The sequence below is a fragment of the Harmonia axyridis genome, chromosome X, assembly GCF_914767665.1.
Source record: "Harmonia axyridis chromosome X, icHarAxyr1.1, whole genome shotgun sequence".
In the NCBI taxonomy this organism is placed as follows: domain Eukaryota; kingdom Metazoa; phylum Arthropoda; class Insecta; order Coleoptera; family Coccinellidae; genus Harmonia; species Harmonia axyridis.
Window position 1 is genome coordinate 44,698 of NC_059508.1, and position 11,295 is coordinate 55,992.

At 30.7% G+C, this 11,295-nt stretch overlaps 1 protein-coding gene and 1 long non-coding RNA gene across 5 annotated transcripts; one reads left to right on the top strand and one right to left on the bottom strand.

Annotated features, from left to right (window-relative positions):
- The first annotated feature begins 3,656 nt into the window (after positions 1-3,656).
- On the top strand, positions 3,657-5,756 carry LOC123686066 (nischarin). The gene is made up of 4 exons (XM_045626026.1): positions 3,657-4,427; positions 4,483-4,674; positions 4,728-4,895; positions 5,070-5,756. Exons 1-4 carry the CDS (start codon positions 3,987-3,989, stop codon positions 5,631-5,633), a joined length of 1,365 nt encoding a protein of 454 aa, XP_045481982.1. The 5' UTR covers positions 3,657-3,986; the 3' UTR covers positions 5,634-5,756.
- Positions 5,757-7,294: 1,538 nt separating this feature from the next.
- LOC123686706 lies at positions 7,295-11,077 on the bottom strand. 4 transcript variants are annotated; one of them, XR_006748485.1, is made up of 6 exons: positions 10,960-11,077; positions 10,637-10,868; positions 8,311-9,387; positions 8,121-8,224; positions 7,838-8,001; positions 7,295-7,557 (listed from the first exon to the last, which is right to left on the bottom strand). It is a non-coding gene; the product is annotated as an uncharacterized LOC123686706 (long non-coding RNA). The 4 variants fall into 4 exon arrangements; XR_006748486.1 differs by having other exon boundaries at positions 8,307-9,387; XR_006748484.1 differs by lacking the exon at positions 8,311-9,387 and having other exon boundaries at positions 10,681-10,868; positions 10,960-11,076.
- Between the last annotated feature and the right edge of the window lie 218 nt (positions 11,078-11,295).

The window sequence follows — 11,295 nt, forward strand, 5'->3', positions numbered from 1 at the left end:
CTAAACTCTCAAACTATGGCAGGATTTTTCGATGAAATCTAATGTATTCAGAAGTAGCACACGTGTTGAAATTGTCGTAATATTTATTATATTGCTTTTTTTATTTATTTACCTTGCGTTATGATAACATTCAATTTACATAGTGTCGTTTTTTTGTTGAAAGTTTTTCAATTTTGAATGAAAAACATTTAGAAATTAGGACCTAATTCGATATGTAATCAATTCCGTTTCTGAGGTGAGATTCAAGATAGTTATCTCGGTTCTAAGGAACAAATAATAGGTACCTACACAATATGGTTCACCTAGCGACGTTTCGAAGTTTATTTGAAGTCTTTTCCAAACTACAATATCAAATACTGTATGAAAATCATATCCTTTACAAAATAATTTAGGGTAAATTGGTTCCATAAAAAAATTCGAAGCCCATAACGGCGACACCCTCCCCTCCCCAAAATTTAAGGCTAAGACCGCCCTTGAATCTTATATCTTTTCAATTCAAATCTTATGATAACTAGCGATAATGAAAATCAATTCTTTGGAAAGAGCATATCTGACAGAAACAAACTCAAATCATTTCATGATTCGCCATAATCAAAAAAATCCATGAAATTGAATATTGATTTCGGGATACGATATACAGGAGGTTTCCAAATTGAAGGTATAAACGTACATTACGGATTTCTTGGATAGTTTTGTTAAAAAATCCCTATGAAAATAGGCCCGCAAACACTTTGTTCCCAAGATGCCGGGTATTTCTTGTATTCCCACTTTTTGTGTTCTTCGAAACTTTATTTATCTTCGCTATATAGTTTAGGTAAATAAGTACCAAAACGTACAATTAATTTCATTACAGCTTACTAACTGGATCTTCATAATAATTTGGATTTGGCTAAGAATCGTTCAAAATTTTTCTCTCCAAATCAGTAGCAGATACGAGTAAACTAAAAAGAAACGAAAAGTTTAGTACTGAGTAGATCAAAATTTCTTTTTCAATTTTTTTTAAACATCAGTGGCCCACGAAAAAAGTTCTGGAGGAAAGATGCAAGCACTGTTCCAGGAAAAAATATCACCCTGTAGACTTGCAAACGGAATTGACATATCACGTGATGTAAAAATCTAAATTGGAATGTTTATGCAAAATTTTAGATATATATTTTGCAGTCACATCACAGTTCGCAAAACTAAAGCACTTTTGGTTCGCTGTGAAGCATTTTCTCGCAAGCCAATAGTGGAAACTGATGGAAAGATTTGGGCTGTTGGGACAAGTTAGTGATGTGAAGAATCGAAACCGTGTGCGTTGTTCAAGAACAACTGAGAATATTGCTGGTGTAGGTAGTGTTCGCGCAAATCTAGGTTTGTCGATCTTGTTAATCAGGCTACCTATGATTAATGATTTTTATGTCCGGAATTTATGTTCAACAAGACGGCGCTACATGTCACACAAGCAACGAAACAATCGCAATTTTATAAGAACAGTTTCCTGGCCATGTTTAATACTCGAAAAGGTGATCACGATTGGCCACCGAGAACTTGTGATGTAACACCTTTAGACTGTTTTGGACCTCGATTTATTTTTTGAATCGAAATAAAACCTCTTATTGAAAACTCTTTACTTATATGTGAATATCAGAAATGAAGAAGCACAAACATGAAGTCTCGAGCTTTTGAGCGCTCATTCGTGTGTCAATTGCATCCTCGGAGATCACATAACTGTTCATAAGTGCAATTGGCACTTGGACGAGCGCCCAAAAGCTCCAAATTTCAAGTCAGTGATTTCCTATTTTTTTTTGTTTCGATATTCTGCTCCGATTTTCCATATGGTTCTCATGATGCTATTAATACGAAATTTTTCACGAAAGACAAAATTGTTACTCTAATTTTCAAATTTTCAGCACTTTTCGTTCGAGAATTATCGTGTTTACTGACGGACGGATATCAATACATGAATACATTCGAGGCCACTCTCTGCTCAAAATTTGAAAATTTCTGACATTATGACGAAATAACACAGCTAATATCACACTATCGTTTATTAATTAACTTTATTCGCGAAATAAACAGGTGGAATAAATATCCGCATGAACAATATTCAAAATAGTCCGAGATTATTTTAAGTCGAAACATATAAAAATCTGACAACGCTGTTTAGTTCAATATATTTCATTATCATCGGATCAGAGGTAATGATAAGAATACGAATGTGACATCGAATATCAATGTTGCCGGTACTGGAATTTTTTTCTTTATGCGAAGTCTTCAATAGGTACCTATATAAACAAATCAAAGAATTGATCATTCTCGGATCGTTACTTTTCAGAATTAAAAATTTAATATCGCTGGTATGTTTCAAAACAAGACTTAGGTATATCAACTATTTAGGTGGAACAGTTGAACTATAATGAGCCTAGAAAATAGACGCAACAAAAAGTAAAAAATATTTCATTACCGCCAATAATTAACCTTGAAATTAATCCTAAATATTTCATTGTTTATGTTTTGGAATGTGTAGAATACAAATATCGAACAGAGCTCTTCCCGGGAACTATACAGGATCTATTTGCTTTAATTTAATTATTAGCATCGATTACCCTAACTCGAAAAGTCGGTGCAAGACTTTTTGGAGGCAGAAATCAAACTGAACATAATAAACCAAATAGCAAAATTTGCTCTGCTTTATTTAATTCCAGCTCCGGGATACCTATACATACAGGTTGTTCCCAAACCGGAGGTACAAAGGAAAATGTGAGATTTCTTAGATAATTTTAAGAAAAAAAAACCTATAAACATATGGGACCGCAAACGCTTTGTTTTCGAGATACAGGGTGTTTCTTGTAGTCTTAATTTAATGTGATAATTGTTTATCGAATCTTCATTGATCTTTGCAACAGGTAACTAAATACCAAAACTTATAATCAATTTATTCATAACAGCTTACTTACAGGATCTTTATAACAATTTGAATTTTCCTGAGGAAATTGTTTTCTCAAAATCGGTAGCATTTGTGAAGGAAAGGTTCTATGAGAAAAAACCTAGAAATAGATCAAACTTGAAAACCTTCGCACCTCCAAATTAGGAACATCCTGTATAATATTGATCCTCTGAATAAATCTCATTAAGTGAATAACAGGCTAAGTATTGCATCTCTAGAAATTAAATGATGCGAAAAAAAATTATTAATTTTACAAAATTCTTGCTTATGTTAGGCGATTTCTAAATTATCATCTCAATAAGACACAAAAACAAAAAATTAATCTGCATATGATAGGATTTTAATGATGTGACGTTTGTCGCAACAAGAGAAAAAATTCTATTTTGGCAATAGATGAACCGATACCGTAACGTTAAATAGAATTTTTCATCTTTCACCATTGGCGACAAATTTATAAACCATATTAGTTTCAAACTCATACCTTAAAAGAGGTATGAAAATACCTACCCCTTTTAAGTATTTTCATTACCTAAATTTTGGAGGTAAGAAAAGAAGGGAAGATTCTTGTTTATTTAGTTTTTCTCAATTAATAAACAAATGCGTTTGCGTTTGTATCTGATGTCAAAATAATGAACAAAAATGTTCATTTAATCATTTCTCTATTTTCTATTCCATGACATTTCTCGAACATAGAATGTAGTTTATGACACATGAAACCGTTCTTTTTTCTTGTAGTATAACAAAGATATCAAATACTAAATTATTACATAATCCTTATCTGTAAATTCATTAATATCTGACAGTTCTCAAGCAAATTGAAGCAGAATTCATATTAAATAATATCAAATTTTTGACATATCATAATGTGAGGTTATGTCGAATATTAGTGAAAAAAAGATTGTTATCGTTATTATGATGAATACTTTGAAATATTTGTAATATCAACGCAATTGATTAATCAATAGTGTTATTGAACAATTACACCGTCTGATGTTAAGCCGAATGAAAATGTTGCCTTATTATCAATATAAAAAAAAAATACAAAAGTGAGATTAACATGGCTTGCTTCTGGGTGAATTCACAAGAAACAACAGTAAAAATTCCTTCTACAACTGAGAAAGATGGTGTCATATTTTATGAGATCAGAGTATCCGTAGGTGATATATATTGGCATGTCACACATCGATACAATGACTTTTTTGAATTACATACTAAGCTAGTCAACGACCATGGAGTAGTCAAAGATATTCTTCCATCCAAAAAACTGATTCGAAGCAAATGCCCTCAATTCATTGACACAAGAAAGAAAGGACTTGAAATTTATCTACAAAAAGTATTGAAATTTTTGAAACTGACGATGCCAAGAATTTTCCTCGAATTTTTAGATTTTCATGTATATGACGTTTACTTTCTTTTACAAAGTTTAGCTCTCAAATTTTATTCAGAAGCTGAAATTTCTCTTACTTCGACCAAAGATTATGATTTTACCACACTTGAAGTGAGTGAATATAATAAATGGTGATGTATAAACATGGCTGAAAATTTTATTTTAGTTGCATGCTATTAGCAAATGCTGTAATACCCCACAACCGGCAGAATATAATCCAGACAAAAGATATGACTTCACTCATGTTTTGGATTTTTGTTCGCAAATAAAAATATTGAATGTGACTGGAAAAATTGGAAATTACTTAAGAAGCAATATAAGACCCAATGATCTTTTCTTTGATTTCCGAAATTTTAAGGTGATTGCTCAAATCAATTTTTTTTGTCAATAATCCAATTTTTATATTTTCAGAAAACTTGCAGTGTATGCATGAACCAAATCAGTTTGGATTGTATAAAAGATCTAGGCCAATTTCGTACTAATTTGGAAACTTTGACTATAAATAAATCAAATATGACTAGTTTATCGCAAATTTTACAATGTGATGTTCTCCATAAATATAATTTCGATGCTACTCATGTGAGTATACTTTAATATTGAATTAATAAACCTGTAATTCTTGAAGGCACATCGTAATTGAAATACCAATGCATGAATTTAATTTTGTATTATCATTATTATTATTCTCGCTCTTTCTGAAAATGAAATTCATTGAATTTTTAATGTAACCTTGAATTTTTGAAAATTTTTTAGGTTTGGAGTAATTTGGTACATATGGATTTAAGTTACAATTGTTTAACGGAAATCGATCAAACTATCAAACTGGTGCCAAATTTGAAAGTTCTAGTTCTCAATCAAAATAGATTTTCCAATATTCCCAATCTGCTAGAACTGAAAAGTTTAACAACACTGAGCATATGTGGTAATTTAATCACAAATTGCCAACAAATGCATTTTACTTTGGGTAATATATTACACTTAAATCTGTCCCAGAATAGTATAACATCTTTAGAAGGATTTACCAAACTCTATTCTTTGGAAAGTCTGAACTTGACGGGAAACGATATAAGCAGCATCGAAGAAATAAAATATTTAGCCAACCTACCTTGTCTGGAAGATTTGAAATTAACAGGAAATAACGTATCCACTATTGTGGATTATCGTGTGAAAGTGCTAGAATATTTCGGTAAGAGAGCTGAGGAAATCTGTTTGGATAACGAGCAACCCCTACAGCCAGAACTTGATAAAGTTTCTATTCGTAGAGCTTTAAAAATCTTGAAAGAGGGAGAGCTTCCCGAAATATTAAATATCCGCTGATTCAACTTTTTTTTTTTGTCTTTTTTGTAACTACCAAAACTGATGATGTTTGTGATATATTTCTACTACCCAATTCATGTTCTATAATTTATGTACCATATAATAATATATTATTGTTACCGTTGTAATATTTCATTTATAATCCTTGGAACTTGAAAATTGATAATCAAACTCAAACTGGTATTCATATAATATATGAATACCAAGAATAAATTAATGAAACACTCTGTATATTATACAAGGGAAAAAGAGCACTGCCCAAAACGTTGCCTATCAAATGACAGTTCATATCGTAAACAATAAATATATTCAGTAACAATCCTGAAATCAAATTTCATCTTACAATTAGATTTTAATGTCCCGCACGTCACTCAACTCATCGAAAATTTAGTTCAATAGTGGAATTTCACTTACTTCTCAGAAAAATCGTGCATTACGATTAAATTGGAAAATTTTCTTGTTTCTCTGTTTGAATATTTGTATTTTCTGATAAATTTTCTTAAATATTATCCAGAAACGCATGGCTTATGTTGTGACAAATTAGAAACAATTGACATTACATTGAAACGTCAACATTTTTGAATTTGTTGGCTTAAAATGCTTCAAGGTTTATTGCAAAATGATATCAACCAAGAGAATTTCAATTGTTGAAAAAAAAATCTTCCGAAATACAAATCGTTCTTCGAATTGAATAAGATAATATTTCATTTTCATCACTCAAATTTGTTTATTTAATACTAAAACATTCAAATAAACCGAATTTAGATAAATGTTTGTTTTCATTTTTTTGCCAAATAAACAAGTTTTCACGGAAAAGAAAAAATTATCGATAAAATTTTAAGTACTCGTGGTATTACCTTTGATAAATTCTCCTCATCGATTACCCGGATTTTTGAGTATCCAAATGCCTCACAACAGCAATTAGTCTGGATAATGGGGTTTCTACTGCATAGGTTTTTTGGAATCGTCTAGGGTAGTTCTACCTCAGGTTAACGTATATACATTTACCAATGTAACACCCTGTATAGGGTTCATTAGGTAGATTCAAAAGTTCAAGTAATTTTAGGAGTTTCAAGAGGGGTGGAAGGGAATACTTAGTTGATTAAGAGTCATACTAATTGACCGATTATTCAAGTTAATGATTTCTTGTGGTTTTTTTTAACTATTCCATTTATGTATAAGGCTACATATTAATTCAAAGAATATTATTATTAGTGTTTAGTTGGCCTAGATCAGGGTGTCCAAATAAACAAAATGTCTTTCAAGTTAGAAGGATGTCCGTAACAAAGTCGCCTTTATTTATTTATTTTTGATGATTGAGACAATTTATAGAACGATTTCATCATCAACTGAAAGTCTGACAAATCGAGATTATTACCAGTAGGTTGAAGCCTATATTATTCAAAAGTTTTTTTAAAACAGTTTTGATTTGTTTGAACATAACCTGAAAACGTGTTTTATTGGCATGGTAGAAAAACCTATTTAATTTACCATAGTAACAAATTTTTTTCAGAATGATATTGACCAGCAGAAAGAACTCATACCAGTGTGAAAACGTTTCTAATATGATTTTGACAATTATTTGAAATCAGCTGAATTGGTTCGCAAAGCTTGAACTAATATGAAGGAAAAACAGTGTAAAGGTTAAGATAAATATTAAATTGTATCATTTATATTTATTATTATTTAATCCATCTATTTATATTTCACGTTGAAATAGATGAAGACAATGAATCTATTTTAACGGAAAAGTGCACATGTCCCAGGAGAATGTCAGTTTGTCCCCATATAGCTGCCTTATGAATTTACGCCCATCACAAAATGAGTGTGATAGAAAAAGAAAATAGATCGGCTGCTTCAAATACATTAGCTGACCTATTTCCTAAGTCTAAGGAATAGAAGAAGTAATTCCAAATAATTTTTGCTGAAAATATATAGATATATAAACAAAGACATAAGAAGAATGTGAGGATCGGAAAAACATTGGGGATTGGACAAACAATAAAAAAAGAACATGCTCACAAAAAGTACAGAGAGGACAGAATGGTGAAAAATCAGGAAGGAAGGAATATTGGTTGCCTGGGGGAAAAGAGGGAGCGATAATTTACGCCCTGAATAAGGACATCATTAATGGATAATAGGCTTTAAGCATATGAAAAAGAATGAAGAGGAAGATAAAGATATATTAAATGCATGCTACTCACTCCCAACTTCCATAGATTTTTTCGATCTCGTTTTCAGGGCTACAAAAATTTAACCATCTGGCTTCTGGGTCTTCAAATAACTTTGGTCGATTAATTTTTTTACCATCAAAAAAATGCAATTACATAGAAAAGCACCTGGGCTAGGCTCATCAACACTTTTGTTCCTTAAATCAATGAAAAACATTAATATTTCAATTTGCTTATTGAAAAAAAAAATTGATAAAATGGTTGCTAATAAATAATTTTTGAAGTACTTGAAAATTGTTTATCAGATTTTACTCACCTTATACAACAACATCATTCATTTATTCCTTATCTCAGGAACAGGATAAATTATAGGTCTCTTTCTCTCTCATAACAACCAGGAGCCGAATTGACACCATCTCACTTTAAAAGAAAATACATTCATCATTTCAATATTCACAGCCTCCACTGAGTTCGGTAAATGTTTACAAGAAATTTTCAAGACCTACTAATTTACAGGAGTAGAAATCATATTCTGATCGCCTCTTGCTTTTCCAGAAATAAAAACCAAATTTTCACCAAGTTCATTTCAGTTAATTTTCTTATGCACTGATGATTATTTATAATATTTAATATAATTGATATTGCAAATAATAATGTATCTGAGAAATCTTCTTTTGTTTGTTTTCAAGTGCTAATCGTTGGCATGTATTCGCATAATTCGTGTTGCAGATTTTTTCTGCATCTGACAGGTGCATAGACCTAATAGACCATTGGACGTCGCGCTAGAGAGAGAAGTCGAGAGAACGAATGAGATGGAACAACGGTGGGCTGCGTGTCAACTCTCTTGATTTATTGCCTTAGAGAAAGAGAACAATATACCTCTCTTTCAACTCGAAGGTTAAATCGTTATTTGAAATTTGAATTTAAAGGAAAGAATTGTGAATACTTGCTCTACAAATTTTGCTACTTACGAAGGTAGTGTACTTTTATTTTGAGAGAATCTAGTGAGAAGAAGAGACTTTTTTTAGTGGAATTTTGCTACTAAATTTATTTTGTGGGAAAGAAAGACTTTCAAATTTTTTGTTCTTTTGAGAACATCCATCATGCCTCAAAGTTGCGTTGCATATAACTGTACAGTTAGAAGTAAGAAAGGGTTGAACATAAAATTTCACCAGTAAGTTTTATTATCCATATAAGGCAACGAAAACTGATGAAAAACATTAGAATTTACAGTTTTCCGAATCCAGGCACATTGAGAGATGAATGGATATCGGCTTTGAGAAGAGCCGATTTTGTTCCTACTCAATATTCAAGGATATGCAGCCATTTTCAGGAAAATGATTATCTAACCAATATGCAAGGAAAAAGAGTTTTAAATTTAGTAGTATTTATTTTCAATTTGTCATTTATTAAATCATAGTAAGATGCTTTAGTAAGATGCTTTAAGATACTCCAAGTCCATATCTTACCCACAGCTTTCTTTTTCAGCCGATAATATTTTTTTATCTAGTGAAATTTATTTATTTCCTTTCAGATAAAGAAGCCTCAATATCATCTATGCAATTATGGCAAATTTAGAATTTCTACAAATAATAATAATAATAATAAATAATAATAAGCAAATATTATGGAGGTTAATTTTTATGGCTACTTTAATCTATTAAATTTGATTCTATTCGAAATAGATTGAAAGGTGAAATAGATCATGAGTTGGAGAATGGATAGTATAGAACCTCAATGCTCAATCCTAATGGTATTTCGATAATCATGGATGAATGAATGTTCTCTTTTATCTGATGAAAATTTTCTGTAGCATAATCCTTCTCGAAATAAAAATATTATTCCGAATTTGCTTCTATTTAGTCTCATGAAAAATATTGAGAATTTTTCTACCTGAAGTAAAAGAAATATTACCAATTCAAAAGATGATTGAATCGAATATTACTTATCTTCACCTATAGCCAATAACAGTATTGTTGATTCCTATGAGCAATTATTTATAAGTATATTATATTTCCTTGAGATATTAACGAGTCCAACTCATTGTTACATTAAATCCTGTTCTGTCCCCACAATGTCAGAAAGAAGTATGGTCTAAAATTTCTCAATTTTCCTGATTCACATGGTAGAAGTTCATCCAAATATATGACATATTTTATTCCATCATTGAATTAGGCAAATCGAAATGATAAATATAAAAAAGTATGTAAATTTCATTCGATTCAGTTCATAAAACGTATAAATAAACATCATGTCTTTATATCCTTAGAATATAGATAGATTATTAATGTTCTAAGTTTATATCTTTCAATCAGATGATTTCGACATTTGACCATCTCGGAGTAATAAATCACCCATTTTATTGCTTTTAGATTCTTGACAGATGGCCCACTGTAGCATCTCTGTTCGAATCAAGAGAACTCATATATTCTTCTCTTTCTAATGCTCACCCCTCTACGAGCTTCTAAAAAATCACGTGACACGGTCCATGGATATTAGGTCTATGGAGAGGTGTTACGTATAAAACATAATGGCCGCCACCATATAAAAACTATGAATAAAATCGTCGTTTTTGACGAAAAAAAAAGGCATTTTCTTTTCAGGAAAAGCTTGAAACGTGATTAATTCAACATTTCTAACGAGAATAAGTTGATAAAATACAAGAAAACTTGCTATTAATGTGAATAACCTAACCTTCATTATGCCAACTTTACAGTTTTTTTTTGAAAAACTAGGATTGAGGAATTTTGTCACCGGATTTGTGATTTAGGGCACATAATTCCATCACTTTTGAATCATTATTTAAATTACTTCTATATTGTAAACATTTACCTTAAATCCTTCTATAAATTATTTCGTTTAATTTTAATATTAACCTCAACACTCCAACTTTTTCTTCATAGTATTTTGTCTTTCAATACAGCTAGTTTCACATTATTGTCGAAAATCATACTAGACTCGTTTCCAATCTGGAATGAATTCTCATCTCTTTGGAGCTGGTTAATACCATTTTTGAAGAAGTTCTCCACTGTGGTAAATAACAAAAAATGTTTATCTGCCATGGCTAAAAATAAAAAAGCGTTTTCAGGTTAAGTTCAAACTAATAAAAACGGCTTCATACAAAAACTGGTGAATAAAATAGGTTTCAAACTTACTGGTATTAATCTCGTTTCGTCTGACTATTAATCAATTATTATTATTATTAGTTTGCATATTGCAAATGGCGGAATTGTGTAAGCATAGACCATAGACATTTAACAACCACAGATTAATTAGTCTTTGTAACAACATTACATTGTGTCTATGGTCAGGAAAACTTAATGTTTATAAGTATAACATTTACAATACATTTATTTTGTATTTAAATTTTTACTAAGATATCTGATTCATATGAATAGTACCTTTGAATTAATAAGCTTATTATTATAAATAATAAATGATCAATTTATGCCAAATTATAATGATGATATTTTGTGTTAGTCAATCTGACA

Bases quoted from the DNA above. Each gene is read 5' to 3' on its own strand.
- LOC123686066 (XM_045626026.1), top strand. From the start codon at position 3,987: ATGGCTTGCTTCTGGGTGAATTCACAAGAAACAACAGTAAAAATTCCT. The intron at 4,428-4,482 runs GTGAGTGAATAT...ATTTTATTTTAG, and splicing joins ATGATTTTACCACACTTGAA to TTGCATGCTATTAGCAAATG. The intron at 4,896-5,069 runs GTGAGTATACTT...AAAATTTTTTAG, and splicing joins ATAATTTCGATGCTACTCAT to GTTTGGAGTAATTTGGTACA.